At 33.4% G+C, this 19,957-nt stretch overlaps 1 protein-coding gene across 1 annotated transcript in view; it reads left to right on the top strand.

Moving 5' to 3' along the window:
- The window catches only part of LOC138696431 (protein FAM98A), a 30,980-nt gene extending 25,705 nt beyond the window's left edge, over window positions 1-5,275 (top strand). The window contains exon 8 of the mRNA XM_069821402.1: window positions 4,255-5,275. Within this exon, the coding sequence (XP_069677503.1) occupies window positions 4,255-4,685 (431 nt within the window). The 3' untranslated portion in view covers window positions 4,686-5,275. The remainder of the gene's footprint in view (window positions 1-4,254) is intronic.
- Window positions 5,276-19,957: the final 14,682 nt, after the last annotated feature.

The raw sequence follows: 19,957 nt of genomic DNA, 5'->3' as shown, positions 1-19,957 counted from the left end.
GGAATTTCTTCTAAGATATGCATGTCATCCACATAAACAAGTAGGTGATGTAACCTGTTCAGTTATGTTTAGTTTTAGTAACAAGCCCTTTGCCCAACCCCCAAGCTGGCTGGCATCAAAAAGTAGCATTGACTAATGCACTCCTAAGTTAATTTCTTTAATTTGTGCCCTAAATTAATTTCTTCTTTTAAGAAGTGATACTTAAGAACTAGTATCTTAATTTACATTGTACTGTTGCAATGACTATACGAAGGTCAGTTTGTTTATATTATTATTATTATTATTATTATTATTATTATTATTATTATTATTATTATTATTATTGTGCTGAACTGTTATTGACCCCAGGCTGCTGTACAGCACAATAAATATTAGTAAATAAATAAATTATCATGCTCGTCAATTTTATTATAACTACTCATTGTTCAGAAGGAAAGATATGATTTATTTCTATGACTAATGTGCAAAGATCAAAATCTGTTTACGATATTAGTATATGTATATGCTTTGTTATAATTATTGCTCTTTTTTTTTCAGAGGGCAATATTATGAGTTACATGGGTATACAAATATTCCAACTGTTACGCAGTTATTTGTAGTGGTAGTGGTATTTACATTATGTATAACCCTTCCCTTTGCTCTGGATATACTTCTGTGTCAGGCCAGATATTCAAGGCAATATTACAATTCTTGCGACTTCCTAGAATTGCATTTTACCGTGAGAAGACTGGCCTAGATGATAGAAACGAGACGTAGCCTCTGATCCAGATTGTTTCTCTTCTGAACATATTTAGGACACTGTAGCTTGGTTCATTCCATTTGCTTGAGAAGTTGAAGCATGGTCCTTTTTCTAAATAAAGTTTTTTATTTATCTATTGTTGAAATATACTGGTATATATTTTTTAATTCCTGAAAATTATATGTGTCGTTTTTGACTATGAAAAACACAGAATGTTATTACTAGTCTCTTATCACTACAAATTGCTTTACTCAGCAGTATTATTTCACCCTTAATCATTTATCTGAAACACAACACTCTTCTCTTGTATACATGATAGAATTTTTCTTATGCACTAGAGCCGAGAACAAGAAGGAACAGATGATAGGGTGTTATGATTACAGAGAATCGAAATATCACATCTATCTAAGCAGTGTAAGCACAGCCTGCAGATAAAAATTACGAAAATAAATAATGTCTTGTATTCATTGAGTGCAGTAACTACACCATAGTTTAATCTGCTTCAATATAGCTTAAATGCTGGGGATTTTGAAGTTAGCATAGAAAGCAGAGTTGAAGTGTGTTTATGAGCAGACATTACTCTTACTATGTGCCTGTGCAGGTGTGTAGTTGGCTAGTTTGGAGAGTGTGAAAATTGAGTGGAACATGTGAGTGCTCATCATGGTTCATGTAAGCATTTCAGCGAGACTGCTTTGGTGAATTTATACTGTGATTTTTTTTTAATTAATAGCGTAATGGCTTTGTGAAATTAAAGTAATACCACAAGTCCAAATGCGTAGTTGAAGATTTATTAGTTGTAAGGCTTTTCAGTATTGGAGATTACATTGAAAAATTCAAAATTATATCAGAACGACAACCAGTTTCATTACTCAGCATCCATGTTTCAGTGACAAGGCAATGCAAATGTTATTTAAAAAAAATGACGACATGATCTCCTGGTTGTGTAGTTATAGAAAACTTTCTAAGTTACTCTGTTTGCTATATCATGTGTTTTGTACAGAATGCAGTGTTTAGACCATAGGTGTTATGAATTGTTTAGGGCTCATGCGATTTCTCATATTGCTGTAAAGCAGTTTAGCAACACAGGAATAGAATTCAGTTTGAGTAATCAATATAGAATTAACAAAGAAAAACATGAACTCGTGTGCAACAATGTTGAGTTGTGTCATTGATGGGAAGTGTTTTATAAGAGAAAGTGAACCTTCATTCCATCGCCATAATGAGGCAATCAATTCTGTGAATCAAGGAAGCCTATTTTCTACTGGTGAAACTATTTATTTAAGAGCTCTGATAAGGAGTTTGATGTCTATTTCCAGACTGCATCCATTTCCACAGATCTACCTAATAATGATACACAAAATAACTTAATAAATTGTGTTATAGAAATGGTTCGTGGCAGTTAGGCCTATATTTGACAAGATGACAATGTTACAAATAAATGTCGAGAATCAACATTATTGTGCTATGTCAACAAAGAAGTTGAAGTTCAGGAAAAATTTCTAGGATGTAATGAGTGTATTGGTGAACAAACAAAAAGTGATTAGCCGAGTATGTCTTTGAGATTTTACAAAAGTATACACGTGTAAACAAAAGTTGGTAGCCCAGATTTATGGTCTACGACCACAAGTTAAAGCAAGCATTATTTGTTCATTGTTATGCCCATAGGGTGAATTTTGTTAGAAATAGTGTAGAAATAGTCTAAAATATTCATGACATTATTAGAACTCTGTTCCTACTTCTCCAGATCATCTAAACAAACATCTGTTCTGAACTAGGAAGTTAATATACATGATGGAACATAAGAATGAACACCACCTCATTCTATTGCTGAGGTTATGAATGCCACCCCAATTCATTCATAGTTTTCTGCCCAAGGGCAGATCTTTTGGTGCATAAGAGGGAATTATTATTATCATTATTATTATTATTATTATTATTAGTATTATTATTATTATTATTATTATTATTGTGTGTGTTTATCCAATGTCTATACACTTCACTCACGTGATTCGGGTTCCTCATATTGCGGATAGATGGCAGGACTGTGACCCATTTTCAAGTTGCACATCACTTTGGGCCACGCTGTGCATGATGTGTGTCTGTGGAGAGTTATATCATGTACTAGAGCAGGGCTGCAGAATCCGTAAGTAGGGGAAATATGACTTCAACCTCAATTCACTTCTATTGGGAATGATCGACTTCTGTGTAGAGTTGACATTCTTTGTGTGTGGAAGATCCATCAGTGGCAGCACTTCAATTTTCAAAAAGGATTGTAATAAAGTCATTGTATTTGTAATGTGTTAAGTCGTTTCAAGGATTACGATTGTGCTGCTTTAGATTTTCTAAACTTTCCTCCTATCATCACCTACGGAAACATAAATTTGTAACATTTAAGTAATGAACCTTGAAATTAATATAAATGTCACTATTCATTTCAATATGAAATGAACACAACGAATGATGTCCTTAATTTAACAGTATATAAATAAATATTCAATATACAGTTCGTAATAATAAACGTACCCGAAAGTTTGCCTATTCCATAATTCTTAATATGGACTTTGTTGAAATGTCGTTTAAGGGTAATGAGACATGACAACTTGTCTATTTTAGCTCTTGAACTTGCAATGCTTTGTTACTGTTCTCATTGAAAAGACTGCTTCCATACTTGAAAAAAAAAAAAAAAAAAAAAAAAACCCGCTTTCCACAGTGAAGTCTGTATTTCCTCTTACTGCATTTGTGACACTGTTCCATTAAGCTTAGCATTTAGAAGTGACAGCAAATTTCAGTAAAAACATTTATAAGTTACATGAAAGACTTCAAATAATAGCAGAAGGCCGTATTTTTTCACTAGACAATGCCTCATTTCTGTGATATGCTAGATTGCTAGATCTATGACACCCTTCAAGTTCATATGCCATAGATTTGAAGCACAAATATTCTTTCACGCATTTTGAATGTCTTTTCTTTTTATTAGGGTCAGTGGAGTAGTATTTAATTTTAATTTAGTTTAGGAGTACAGTATATGAGTGAATGTTAGATTGAAGGAAGTAGTTCATATGAATTATATGATAGTAGAAATGCAATTTTAAATAGTGGAAGAAGAGATTTTGTGAAATGTAATTTAAGAAACTCCATGATTGAATTTAAAAATAAATCACATTACAATTGAAAGATCTGATTCTCAGGACTCTATACACAATGCTTTCTTCTAACGCTCTTTAAAGTATATTAAGAGCTCATTTTATATGTTGTAAGTTTCGCCCAATATCATAACATTGATTTTACAATTAGGAAAGGAACAGTTTGATTACTTTCACAATTTTCATGCTAAAATTTTCTGTTAAGGTCAAGTGATAAGCTTCAATACAGTTGAAGGTTTTAAAGAATTGTCCTCATAATTTTTTCCTTCAGACAAAATTATTTTAGAGAAGGAGGTGGTTTTATCAGTAATATTAGTAATATTAAAACATTTATGATATAATATTAAACTTTGTAATGTATTTTATTTACAGGTGGCGGTGGAGGGTTTGGTGGTGGTGGTGGTGGCAGAGGAGGAGGAGGTGGAGGCGGTTTCCAAGGTGGCAGAGGGGGTGGAGATCGAGGAGGCAGAGTTCAAGGAGGCTGGAATCAAGGAGGAGGAGGTGGCGGCGGCAGCAGCAGCTATCAGGACAGGGGTGGTGGGGGTAGTTACCAGAATAGGGGTGGAGGTTATGGAGGTGGTTACCAAGATAGAAGTGGTGGCTACCAAGATAGAGGTGGTGGCTACCAAGACAGAGGAGGTGGCTACCAAGATAGAGGAGGTGGCTACCAGGATAGAGGAGGTGGCTACCAAGATAGAGGAGGTGGCTACCAGGATAGAGGTGGCTACCAAGATAGAGGAGGTTACGGAGGCAGAGGAAGAGGAGGAGGTCGTGGAGGCAGAGGAAGGGACAATTATTACTGATTTTTTATGTTGTGTAATGTGTCATTAGGATCCTAACAGCCTCTTACTGAAACACACTCCATCACCGAAGATTTCTTTACACCTGCAGTGTTACTCATGACAGATCATAGTACATTACAAAAGGAACACATCTTTGTATACATTTAGTGGAATGTACCTTGCTTAAGGGGGATTTCATACGTGAGTGGAGTGAGTGACATGTAAACCTGATATTGTAATTTATATTAATTTCATGTGAAAGAGCTTTCACATAATGGTATAACTGCCAGCATAGTATGTTACAGTGGCGTGTTGTATAATAGTTATATTGATTTGCATTTCAGAAATCTCACATCACGGAATAAATATAGGCATAACATAATAATGTCTCATCCCAGTGATTATAAAGCATAAGAACTTGTATAAGAGATGATCTATTCATTAAACTTATTAAAAACCTCCTGGTGCCGTTTAAATGTAAGTAAACGTCATATTGGCAAAAATTTATGTGCTGATGTCCTCAACATGGTTGATGTATAATTTATTGTTACGAATATTTTGATGAACTGTTATTCATTTGACCTTGCCAATAAAATACCTTTCATAAGTCATCGTGTCTCTATTCTTTGTAAAGATTTTCCCATAACAGAACCAAATTAGTCTTCATTAAATCACATACCTTCATAACTGCTTCTGTTTTTTGAAACTGATAATAACCACTAGTTATTCTTATTTCAGAAGTTCAATTTTTACTATGAAAGATAGATAAAAACTTGCTATGTTGTTAGAATATTGCGTTTCTCTCCTTCCTTTCTCCTCCCCCCCCCCCATCTCACTGTCCCTCTATCTTCCTCCCTCTCTCTCTTCGAGTTGAAGGTAAAATATCTGTTGCGCATTTAAATACCTTTGTAAAATGACGATATTATTTTAGGTCTTTGTAACTAACCCTTAGTCCTGACCTGGAACATTTGACCAGGAACATTACTCTCATGGCGAAATTTGACACTTCAATGATATTAGACTTTGTTAAAACCTTGATATTTTTAAACTTTTGAGTATTTTTTTTATCGAAAATCAATTTTTAATTCTAAAAGACTGTATTTTCTTCCATAAATCTGGCATGGTCATATTGACATAGTTAAAAAAAACTATGACCCCCCCCCTCCCCTCCACTTCATTAGAATAGATCCCATTTATAACTTGCCTGACACTTTCACACCAGAGGATATAAATTTTAATTCACAGTACATAACATGGATTAATAGGGGAATGCTTATTATTTTGAACATTTTAATTTCTAATTTTTTAGTGCAGCCTTTATTATTACCAATATAATACAATAATGTACAGTAGAACCTCTTTCAGCGAATGTCTGAGGAATTACTTTTTTCTTAAAAGAGGGTTTACATAAAATAGGAAGGAAAGGGTAAAATACCTAGTACTAATGTGTGTTATGTACCAAACATTATAATCATTTAATGAGGCCTAAAATAATTATTTACAATAAATCTCCTCATTATAATATTTTCTGACTCTTCAAATGGTGAGGCACGAATGTTTTTCCATTTGGTTGAACCCAAACCACACTGAAACTCGACATTGAAAATTTTGTTTTTCTTCTTCATTATTCCCCATAATGAAGTAGTTGACAAACTGCTTTTTTTTGCCATATGTGTTGATGTTATTTGAGGATTAACCTCGATATTGCTTATTATTTTCACTTTCTTCCTGATAGTTAATTTCTTCCATTTAGTCACTATTATAACGATGCATGAACAGCATAAACTAACAAAAAAAATTTGAAACAGGATCGACACAATTTGCGAGAGCAAAGAATGCAAAGCAAGACTATAAAGAACAACAATGCTGCCGCATTACTATCAATTGAGATATGCTAAAAAATATGCCGGTACTATTGGTTATTGAAATTCGAATGATATTTCGGACTTCACGATCGCAAAATCCACTTGCAAAGTATTCTTTAAAAGTGGAATTTTTCTTAAACCAACCTCCTTAAAAGCAAGAATTAATTACATTATTCTTATGGTAATTTAGCTAGAACTTAAAAGATAATGTAACAAATTTCAAGTAGTTATTTTTTCAGCATTCTTGTATTGATTTTAAAATGTTTGCAATTTATATATCAATCCCACATTGGTCTAACAAATATGTTGCAGGATATTGAAAAACATTGTTTTAAACCAGATGACTTTATTTTTTAAATTTTCCTTTGTTATAATGTGTGAAAGAAAAGGACATGTTTTTCGTAATTCCTTACGAGGAAAATAATACAGAATATTGTTTCTTTAGTAATGATATTGTTCCTAATAATGTGTATTACCATCCCTTGGCATGGATAATAGTTACCATTTGGCAATTTGTACCATTGTTGAGCATCTGGATGCTGCCCTGATTGATGTCCCATACTTCCTTCAAGGTATTTTGGAGTTCAGCAGGTTATTTGGGGAAGGTAGATGATTTATGACGTGTTCATCTATCATATCCCACCCATGCTCTATCGGATTCATGGACTTTGAGCAGGTTGTTTCTGTTTCCATTCTGTTCCATCTGACCTGATCAAGGTATTCATTAACACACCTTGCAGCATGAGGAGGAACATTGTTGTGCATAAACATGAAATTCTCGATAATAAATGGTACCCATGGGACTACATGTTCATCCAGAATCTCATCGATATATTGTCGTCAATTCAAGGAACCTCCCTCGATACACAATTTCTGTATGAGCTTTATACGAAATGCCTCCCCATACCATTACTGGTTTGGGAACCGAAGATACAGTGGGCAATTGCATTTTCCGATCTTCTCCATAGTCGACCTGGGTAGCATAGTCGGTATAGTGCTGGTCTTCTGTGCTTGAAGTTGCGAGTTCGATCCCGGTCAAGGCCCATGGCATTTAAGTGTGTGTAAATGCGACAGGCTCATGTCAGATTTACTGGCATGTAAAAGAACTCCTGTGGGACAAAATTCTGGCACACTGGTGATGCTGATATAACCTCGGCAGTTGCGAGCGTCGTTAAATAAACCATAATTTAAAATTCTTCTCCATACTCTTTCAAGACCATCTGGTGATTGTAATCCGAATCTTAGTTCATCATTGCACATGACGTGTCTCCACTCTGCCTGTGTCCAATTAACATAATTACGTGTGAAGAGAATATGTACTAAACGCTGTTATAGCTCCAATGTAAGACCTTTTAGTGGTCTCATTGCTTTTCAAGCCATACTCATGCAGTCTTCTGCGTGCAGTCCTCAAGCTTAAATTTACTTATCTTACCTTCTGGACCTGAGTTCGTGTCTCAAAAGCTGTAATGTAGCAGTCTCTTAACATTTGTAAGACAATAAAACGGTCATCCTGAGCCGATGTTGATTGTTTTCTCCCCAGTCCGGGTCTTCTAGAATACATCCTTGGATACCATGAAAGAAACTCCATCACTTCCTATGCTATGACCACATAGTCATAATGACTGAAGGCCGTGGAAAAAAAAGTGAAAATGCATAGTTCCATCAAAGACTATGTCAAATACACTAATTGCAGTTTTATGTAATATAAATCTTTTCCTTTTCATGGTAATGGAGTAACAATCAAAATTTAACTTCTCAAAGAAAACAAACAAAAGTTCAGCTTCATTAATCCATGTTTTGCACCATGAAATTATGTGAAGTAGTTACATTTTTTAGTATTATTAAACTGTTGATTCTTGGTTGGATCTACTGCTATATTTTTATTAAGAAATTGTATGATTTCTAAGGATCAAACTATATGCTATAACTTAATAAACACAGAAAAAACACAATTTTTCGTAATATTAACATTTTTATTTAGACTGTGACATGCCTCCTGCATTCCACTGTAGAATTCTTAAAGTATTGGAATTGGTATGGTGAGATTTGCCTAAAGATGTCCCCACCCAGAGATCCGATTGGGGGACAGTTTTAACTCCGGAATATTTATCTTTAGGACTCATACTCATGTATGTTGTGGCTTTCATTTAATTGTTTTCTTAACGGGCACCAGTTTTTACAATGTGGCAGTTACATCACCCGACTTAAACCCCCATTATGCAAGGGGGACCGCACCTGTCGTTGGTCAACGGGTCCTTCGGACCTAGCTAGAATAGGTATCTCAGCTTCACCAATATGTGTCCTGTGTAATGATCCAGCAGAAATGAATGAAGATCACTTGAAGACCTGTGAAGCATTAAGATCAGAAGAAACTGCAGTTCAAAAGTATTGGAAAGCACGATTGATAATGGCTTCATTGCCAGATGCAAGGCACTAGACAACAACAACAACAACAACATTTTTATTTATATTATGCTCAGCATATGAATGTCTCATTTATCTGTAAAATCAACCATATTTACGATACTGTATCATTTGTATAGAGTCCGAGGATGAGGAAGACCTGTATCAAATTATTCTTTAACAAAGTTTTCATCACATTTTTTTTTTTATGTCTTTAACCTTTAATATGTCTCTTGAGAAGAGATACAAAAGTCTTTGAAATGGAATGTAACATATGACATAATATGACAAAACTCATATTCAAACAATATTTTCTGTTTCAGATTTTCCAACACATCTTTCAAATCACAACTCATTTCACCACTCGCCATTTACACTGTTGCAATGTCTTAATCTTCTTTTTGTACACAAAACAATTCTTTCCATAAGTTCCTTATTTTTGGACAGAACCTGAATTTTATTTTCAGTATCAGCTTCCAATGACATAGTGGAGTCCTATTCATGTACAACTGTCACAGTAAAGAGAGAGAGAGAGCACGAGAAAAGCATTTCAGCATACTTCCATTTTGCTGCTCTTCTTTCCTGAAAATAATAATTTATATCAGTAACATAATGGGTCTACTTTATGCACAGTAGCGAATAGAAATACCAGTATTATTATGGTTAACTATTAGTGTAATGCTCATCCAACTATATATTTGCCCATCTTGTTCCACAAGGAACCCCACTAATTCTAATACCATTTATAGTATGTATTGAAACAATTAGAAATATAATTCGGCCTGGCACATTAGCAGTACAATTAGCAGCCAATATAATTGCTGGACATTTACTCCTAAACTTTGGTTCTTCAGGCTGCAAATATAGACAGCACACTATTCTTTCTGATAGATGTATGCTAAAGCTGTGCGATCCATTTCCTCCTCCCTGAAGTGACTGAAACAGACTGCTCATGTGCTGCAACGACAACAGGAGGTGTTGAAACAGCTTTAAATTCAGGATCCTTTAGAAAGCTGTAATACAAGTTAAATTTAAATATTAATAAACTACAGACGAGATTTACATACATGTCATTAGTCTCTTATACATACCATGATAGATTAGGGATGCCGTAGGTTATTCCAGGTGACTTCTTGGACTCCTTATTTCCTCTACCATACATCTCACAGGTTTATATACTAAAATTTATCAAAATATTACTCTAAAAACTAGAAACAACATAGCTACACCATAAAACCAAATGCGACCAAGAAGGCTACCACACGACACTGGCAGCTATATAGTAACTCTTTTCTGTACTCTTTGGTTCACATTACACATTTCTGGGCGCAGGTGTGGCCAATGCTCTCTCACCTCGCTCGCACATTTCTCAGCATTCATTTCACATTACACATCTCTCAGTATAGTATTAGCACATAGGCAGTTAATTGTGGTGTTACATTGTCATTTTTTTTATTGATAACTCAACGAATTTGAAGATGCCTACATGTTCTCTGTATGTTACATTTTAATTACTAAATCTCTAAATACTTCATTGATTACAATTTAATGAATCTGTATTTCCAATATACCTCCATGTTAAATTGTAATCTTACTGCTTTATAATATTCCTTGAATGTTATACACAGTGCTTTTCTTCTGAAGATAAATGTTAAGGAACTCTGTGTAGAATATATTATAGCAGATAGGAAGATGATTACTATTCAGTGCACGGAAATTTTGTCGATTTTAACCTCCTTTTCTTCCAACTTTACGACTTTCAAGACTTGAGCTGAGCTCAAAGAAAAATTATGTTAAAAACATAATTATTAAATTATTAACACATTTCTCTGTTTTATTATGAAAAACTGTTCCGGCATGTTTCGCCAGAAAAAAAAAGCACTGGTTATAGATATAATTAACATCCAATATTACTTTGTATTGTCAATTTGAACCATTACAGAATTTCATTTACTACGAGTAATTTCATCCTTAGCTGTAATGTTCTTCGAGAAATAATTAATTAGCATGTATTTTTAATTTTATTTTGTATTTTTATTTAATTTGTATCTAATTGTCTTGACTGTTTGTAATGTTTTCAGAGAATTATTTAATTAGCTTTAAATATTGTGACGGCCATGTGAGATTCGATCTCACGACCGACGGAGGAAGGGCTAAGTCGGCCGTGTTTGGGCGGGTTGCGCGCGCATCTGCTTCCTGGGGCATGTGCTATAGTGGAGAGGAGAGAGGAGAGGGAGCGACCGCGGCAGAGACAGGAGATATCGGGATTATTCGAGATCGCGAACTCTCCAGAAACTATGGTTTGGTTATAAAAGAGAAGACGCAAGTGAAGTCAGTCAGACAGTCAGTAAGGCAGTGTTAAAGTCAGTGGACAGCAAGCCAACCAGTCTTGGGTAGCAGTGAAGCCAGCTTTGGGACCGAAATTCGACTTGAGTTGTATCCACAACTGTGTGAGCATCCGAAGACCTGAGTTCGAGTGCAGTGGACCGCAGTTGGAGGGACCTGAGTTCGGAGTTCAGTGGACTGTCTCTAAGGTCTGGGGTTCGAGATATGTGAACTCAAGTGACTGAGCTAGAAGAACTGTGAACTGAGAACTGACAGTTCTGATTTGTAAATAGTGCTTTGTGAACATTAGTAAAGATTAACAGTTCATTGTTGTTCTCAATAATCCAAGTAAATTGTCATTGTCGTCTGTGGAGTGCAATAACGAATACTGTGTTGCTGTGTGGAGAGCAAATCCTATTGTTGAAATAATAAAATTACATTGTTGTTCAGTATAAAAAGTTACAATATTTTAATATCGAGTTTTTGATTGGTTTTACTTTTAATATTGTATTTTATAATTATTAATTTATTTGTACATTACTGTATTCTTTTGTTTCTGGCTGAATGGAAGAGAAGGACTGATGGCCATAACTCCGACAGAATGAATAAATAAATAATACTGTAGATAAATATATACATAGATAAATAGGTACATTGGTACAGACCCAGAAATCGGTATTGTGAAGCATGAGCGAAGATGTTGATTTTATTATAGTTCTGTTTAATGTTTTTGTAAAAGTTCTTATGTTAGCTAATTACTAGCTATGAGATAGCCTAAATAAATATTTTTTTTTTCTCTACGAAAAAAAAAATCGTCCCAGCACGTTATCTCATGCAGTTGAATAATTCCAGCATTTCTGCGAGAGACATGCTTAAACAACCAATTACGAAATGTGATGAAATCATTCTCCAAGCTATGACATCGAGTAGGATGGCTCTTTCTTCCAGGGTTTTCCTAAAAAGTTTCATACCTGTGAGCAGAAGCATGCTATCAATGGGGATGGTTTTCACTCCCATATGAATGATAAAGTATAATGATTGCAACCCCATTTGCTTCCAGATAGTGGTTTGATGATGTTCAGGCATTTAGCAGCATGACCTTTCAGGAGAGTTTATTATCAAAGGTAATACCAAGATAGGTAAAAGCATTCGCCTATGTGATGAGGGTGTCTTTATATTTTCGGGCAGGCTCTTTCATATACTAAAGAGAAGGTTTGGAATTGTGTTTTCAATAAATTTACACTCATATTGTTTTTGTTATACCAGTGCTGAAGACTGTCTAGATCCTTGTTCACTGTTTGTTCGGATTTGACTTCAGTATTGTATTTTGTGATTTCCACCCAGAAAACCAGGTCATCTGCATTTAATAGGCATCTAATCCCTGGTTTTGTATTTAGTTCTGTGATAAGATCATTCACATAGATGTTGAAGAGAGTGCAGCTGGATACAGCACCTTGTGAAACTCCTGTTTATAGAATTTTCGATTTTGACAAGCTGTTTCCATATTTCACTCTACAGGATCTTTAACGCAGGAAGGATTCTATCCATGTTAGCATCTATGCTGGAATTATTCAACTGCATGAGATAATCTGCTGGGACAATTCTTTTTTCAGAGAGAAAAATAAATTATAAAATGTTATAAACTCATAATTATGCCATAAAGGCATTAAAATGTTGAAAATATAATGCATTTATAAAAATGGCCAAAATATGCAATTATATGCCACTTAAAATTATGTTTAGAGTATTCGAAAGTTGATAATTTGTAATCACAAGCATATATTGGATTGGTGTGTAAGTTCGTAGCATTTTTCTGTACTTTCATTCATCTGCTGTCCATGTTTCCATAGCAGCCAAGTATTTATTTATGCTACGAACTTATCCACCAATCCAGTAGATATGAGACTTGCGTGAAAACTTCCGATCCCTGGTTATAACTGGAACTTGGAAAATTTGGGTGGCCCAAATTTTGCTTTTGGGCAGTGGCGACTCGTGATATTTTTTGTATGTAGGATATGAGATTGATAACTGATGACCAAGACAGAAACTAATATTAATAATAATAGTAATAATATAATATTAGTAATAATAATAATAATAATAATAGATCATGCAAAATCAATACATGTAGGCCTATGTTAGTCTTTGACTCACCATTCTGGAATTGGCAATTTATTTGTAGTGAAGTTCGATTCTCCTCCCATTTTTAGTTGCGAAGATAGCTCCTAAGCCATTCTAAGCCAGATATTTACCGATGCTCCGTCGTAAGTTTGTGCAATTAATTTCTTGCTATAGTTAAATTCTTCTAAATGATCAAATACAACTTCAGATATTCTTTCGGCTGTCCTGTAATCTGAAAGTCCTTTTAATTCTTGTGTTTATTATAGCTTATTTTATTTATCTTTATGTAATTTTGTTTTTTATTCATTTTATGTTTTATATTATATCATTTTAAATGATTTATTATTTCGTTTATTCTATTCTTTTAAAATGACCAATGAACTGCATTTAAGAAGGCTGTAAGGGTACATGAAAATTCTTATTGTAGTCTCTGAGAGGGCTCCATCACCCAGAAAGAAGGATCATAGTATTAGGATATGCAGTCATATCCTCAAACACGGTTAAACTCAAGCCATACCCCTCCCTCCGCACTCTCCCCTGTCCCATAACAGCTAGGAAAAACCATTTGCTGTAAGATATTTGGATGGTTCCTCAGAAATTATTTCTGTGCTGTGCAGTGGCGACAACTCACGACAGAAAGTGAAAGCTTAAAGGAAATTATTACGTTGGGACGCATTGAAAATCAAAATCTGTAATTAAAATGTTTTCTATCCTCAGAAGCACGAAATTAAACTGTAGGATTATCATATCCTTCATGGAGGAATCGCCACTGCTTTTGGGTCTATACATGGGTAGGAATAAATAGTTTGTAGGTAAGCAGACAAACAGACAGATAAATAAATGGACAAGTAAACAAATAAATGCAAATCTAGTCACTGTGTACGTTAACAGAAAACCACAATTCCAAGTCATACAGAGATTGTGTGCACTCGATGTGGGTCTCTGGCATTTCGTCAGCCCAAGCGAGTTGTGTGGATATAAAGGGAAAAGTTGAGACGGTGTCGGGTAGAGTTCCCGAGTAGCTCAGTTGGCAGAGTGCTGGTACGTTCAACCAGAGGTCCCGGGATCGATACCCGGCCCCGGAACAATTTTTCCCTTGAAATTATTCAAATAAATGCAGTAGCTAAATAAATAATATGCTGAGCCATAGTGTAACCATCAGTATCATCCTTGTCGTATTGACTTTTTGAGTATTGTATTATCATATGCTGTGCAACTATTATTAATCTGGAAACTATTATATTATGAAATAATAAATATCAGTCAAGACAAAGAGCTGAAGATGATGGTATATTTTCGTCGAAACGATCCTCCTACTAATACATATTGCATTTTTGTAGTTTACACCATGAAGAAACAGAAGTGAAATAATAATTTACCTAAATAATATATCGATGGCAAAGAAGTAATACTTCATATCTACAAAAATGGTCATTTGTTTAATCACATTATTATTATTATTATTATTATTATTATTATTATTATTATTATTATTATTGTTATTATCGTTATTATTATTGTTATTATTTTTATTATTGTTATTATTGTTGTTATTATTGTTATTATTATTATTAGTATTATTATTGTTATTATTATTATCATTATTATCATTATCATCATCATCATCATTATAATTATCATTATCATTATCATTATTATTATCATTATTATGCTATGGCGCCAAGCAAGGATATCTATACGATTTGTAATTCAGCCTTCTTTGGAAGACAGAAGTTCCTTAAATGTGCGAGACCCTGTGGTCTTCGATTTCATCTTGATTGCCTTAACATTGGCGAAGCAGAATTCGACATTTTCATGTAAAGTGGAAGTTCTACTTATAAGTGCCGGAAATGCGTGTTTTGAAATCTTCGCAAGGAGACAACACACCAATGCGATCCACTCAACCTGGGAAGAAAAAGGTGATCTGACCTACCCGTGAATTGGTTCTGCCGAACTTTCCATCGTCATACGATGGGCTTGCAGTTCAAATAGAAACAGTAAGACTTAATAGTGTCTCGCTATTGGACATGGTGAGTGATATATTGGTTTATGTAAAGAATCTGGAGAAAGACATGAACGAGCTGAAGAGCGAAAATTTTGTTCTCAAAGAGCAATTGTCGGAATTATTGTCTAAGGGTGGCTGCCCTTTAATCTCTAATAAAATTAATTCTACTAATTCTGTTCGATCTAATGACCCCATTAAGAAGTCATACAGTAAGGTTGTGTCAGACAACAAAGCTGCTGACAATCCACATACTTGTCATTCTGATGCATCAGCAATAAGGAAGTCTGTGTCTACAACTCCTCCTGTTGCAGTTAGACATAACAATCTTGAACTGAATCAGGCCAATGCTTCAACTTCTGCCAACGAACCCGATGGTTTTCAATTAGTTTCTCGTAAGAAATATAAAAAAAGAGAACCCAAAGTTGGAACATTGGCTACGAGCAACATTGAAATGGCCCCTGAGAGAATAAAAACTAAATCTCTATTGTTTCGAGATTTAGTTCCAAAGTCAACACAAACAATATAGAGGACTCTGAAGAATCAACTTCAGCTAAGGTCTCTTGCTGTAACCAAACTAAAAACTAAATTTCAAACATATTCATCCTTCCACATCACTGTTGATGTGAGGGATTTTGATTCCATTAACAATCCTGAAGTTTGGCCTGCAGGTTGCCTAATTGCACCTTTTTATGGTAAACTAAAGCCTGAGCAGCATTTTACGCATTCTGCAAATTCGAACTCCGTTGATTCTCAGGGAAATGCCTCTTAGTCTTAGTCTTGCTCGCTTTCATTTTCAATGTTCAGTTCTATTAATCATCTTGAGATTTTCTACCAAAATGTTCGTGGACTTTATACTAAAGTTGATGAAATTTTTCAAAATATAGTGAGTAATAATGATCTCATTATCTGTCTCACTGAAACATGGTTATCTGAGTCAGTTATTAATTCAAATTTATTTCCTAATAATTATACTGTGTTTCGTGCAGATAGACTGTTTGAAGACACTAACAAAAAAAGAGGTGGTGGTGTCCTAACAGCAATTAGCAACCAGTTACCTTTCACAAAAAGGCGTTTTGACTTAGAAATTATTAGTGAATGCATTTGGGTTGAAATTAGAATGGCTGATGGTTTTAATCTGTTAATCGGCAACCATTATTTCTCTCCAGATACAAATCACAATCACTTAAAATCTTATCTTAATTTTCTTGAAAAAAATCTTGACACTCATAATTTTAGAATAGTAATCCTTGGTGATTTTAATACTCTGGGTATGAACTGGTCAACTGGTGCTAATCTTAATGACACTCATTATTACTCTAAAATTAAGGCTAAGGATTTATATTCCTCGTCCTGCCTTCTTGGATTAAATCAATTTAACTCTACCGTTACAAGTAAAAATCTTCTTGATTTGGTTTTTACTAATATTAATAACAGTATAGTTAAACTTGCCGATCACTCTCTAGCTTTAGAGGATATTTATCATCCATCTATCTCTATTTATATTGAAGTAAATTTATCGTTACTGTCAAGTCAGTTCATATTTAAATTATTCTCAAGATGATTATCTGAATCTTTATTCCATTCTATACTATTATGATTGGACTAGCATATATCAGACTGCTGATGTAAACACTGCTGCAAATTCCTTGTCTCAAATTATAAGCAATGCTATATCTCTTTGTGGGCTTTTTGTTAAAAAATCGCACTATCCAAACGAATTACGTCAGCTTATTAAGAAAAAAAATAAAGCTCATAAAAATTACAAAAAATATAAAACTGATCTTCATTATCAAATTTTTTCTAGTTTTAGAAAACAAGTCAAAGCCATGATTAAATCCGATAAATTCAATTGGTTACAATCAATTGATCATAACCTAAAGCATGAACCAAATAAATTTTGGAAATATGTACAAACTTTTCGAAAAACTAATAGCAATCCCACAGAATTAATAATAAATGGCATTCACATCACAGATGAAAAAGAAATTGCAAATGCTTTTGCTAGTCAATTTAAATCTGTTCAACAAAATTGTAACTCTAATTTCATTACTTATGATTCTAATATTACTGACTGTTCGCCCCTGCCTAAAATTACATTCGATGATGTAACTAAAGCCATTAAAAAACTAAAGCCTAATAAATCTAAAGGTACTGACAGCATTCCTAATTTTATAATCAAGGGTTGCTCTAATATTCTCATACTCGTTATAACTTTTTTATTCAATCTTAGTTTAAAAATAGGAATTTATCCATCACTTTGGAAGGAAGCATCCATTATTCCAGTTTTTAAGAATGGTAATAAAAACAGTGTTACTAATTATAGACCCATTTCCATCCTAAACAATTTTTCTAAAATTTTTGAAAAAATTATTCACAAACACATTTCATTTTATGTCAAAAATGAAATCAATTCGGCCCAACATGGATTTACTAGAGGGAAATCTACTACTACTAATTTAGTTTCCTATCTCAATCTCATAATGCCTGCTGTTGAAAATCAAGGTCAAATTGACTCAATTTATTTTGATTTTAGCAAAGCATTTGATGTTGTTCCTCACAAAATTTTATTAAATAAATTAAGTAATTTTGGTCTCTCCACTAACTATGTCAATTGGTTTGAAAATTATTTAACAGATAGACAATCTAATGTTCGACTAGGTAATTCTCTCTCGGTTCCATTTAATAGTTTATGTGGAGTTCCTCAAGGGTCTACATTGGAACCTCTCTTATTTTTATTATTTATAAATGATATAAGTAAAAGAATAAGTTCTAGCTGCCTTTTATTTGCAGTTGATCTCAAAATCTTTCGTAAAATTAATAGTTCGGTTGATTGTCAAATTCTTCAAAATGACATTAATTCAATTTCACAATGGTCTGTTGAAACTGGAATGAAAATTAATTAATCCAAAACTTTTGTTATTTCCTTCTCACGGAAAACTACTTCCCAAAAATTTAATTATTCTCTTAGTAATGTCGTAATTACCAAGAAAGATTGTATTAGAGATCATGGTGTCTTACTTGATTCAAAATTATATTTCCATGATCATGTGCAATATATTTATACCCATTCATTAAGAATGCTTGGTCTAATTAGATCTATAACTTATTCTTTTTCTACTCCTATGTGTTTATTAATTTTATACTATACATTGGTTAGATCCAAGCTTGAATATGCATCTGTTGTATGGAACTCCATTACTTCCACTGACTCGGCTAAATTGGAGAATATTCAAAGAAAATTTATTTCCTTGTGTTCTTATAGATTTTTACCAAATTCCGATTATAACTATGAGATTAATTGCAAATATTTCAATTGCGGTAGTTTGTTTGCCAGACATCAGGATCTTGATTATTTATTTTTTTGTAAAGTCATTAAGGGTGATATTGATTGTGAATCCTTCATAAGCAATATCAGTCTTCGTATTCCTGCTAAGGGTTTAAGATTTCATAAAATGTTTTATAATAGGAATTCTAAATCTCTGTCTCCGGTCTGCAGCTGTATTAAATATGCTAATTTGCATGGATTGAACTTGGATCCATTTAATGTGTAGTATATACTTTTCGAGTTTTATGTCAGTTTTATTATTTATGCCATTGTTAGATATGTATCATACTATTCTCGTCATTTGCATAACTTTACAATATTACTTATATGATTCCTGTCTTCACTTGTATGATTTCATTAATTCATTTGTAATACATTTTATTTAATTGCCATTATTTTAATTATCTCACTGAACTAATTTCAATAATTATTATTTGTGCTATTCATTTTGTTGCATTTGGTCAATTGAGTAATGTAGACTATTATATTGATTGTATTTTCATCTCACTGCCATTTTCTATCATTCATTCTCATCATCATTTGTTCTTTTGTTTCGTCTTGTACCTTGTGCTAAACTGTAATTGGCCTTGTGCTGTTGTTTCGCACATTAATATTATAAATAAATAAATAAATAAATAAATAAATGAATGAATGAATGAATGAATGAATGAATGAATGAATGAATGAATAAATAAATAAATAAAATTATTATTATTATTATTATTAATATTATTATTATTATTATTATTATTATTATTATTATTATTATTATTATTATTATTATTATTATTATTATTATTATTATTATTATTTAGAGTATGGTAACTATGTCATGTTCGCAAAATTGGGCAGTTATCTGTAACTAATATTTTGTCCTCGAATAGAAGATTTTGCAAAGTAGAAACCAATAGTGTGCAGCGCAATTTTATGTGAAGGAAGCAATAATACAAATTTTTATATACCTAGGGTATAGGCCTATAGTACAAAACTGATAGCAGCCAACTCACCTAACTATATTTGAAGACCAAAGCAATTAGCAGCAAAATTATCAATAATCTGAACATAGACGTCCTTATTACTGTGAATGGTTTCCAGTAATTTCTTCTCTATAAAATATGAATAACGAACGCACCTCGACCAGGACAGGTGCTCAGAGAAAGAATTTTGTGATATTTCAAGATTTGAGAATTCATAGTTTTTACAATTAAAATAATTTCTGCAATACATTTCTTTTTCACCTTATGAACAG

This window comes from Periplaneta americana, chromosome 3 (assembly GCF_040183065.1).
Source record: "Periplaneta americana isolate PAMFEO1 chromosome 3, P.americana_PAMFEO1_priV1, whole genome shotgun sequence".
Classification (NCBI taxonomy): Eukaryota; Metazoa; Arthropoda; class Insecta; order Blattodea; family Blattidae; genus Periplaneta; species Periplaneta americana.
The sequence above is the reverse complement of the archived record's forward strand: the minus strand, read 5'-3'. Positions and strand labels throughout refer to the sequence as shown.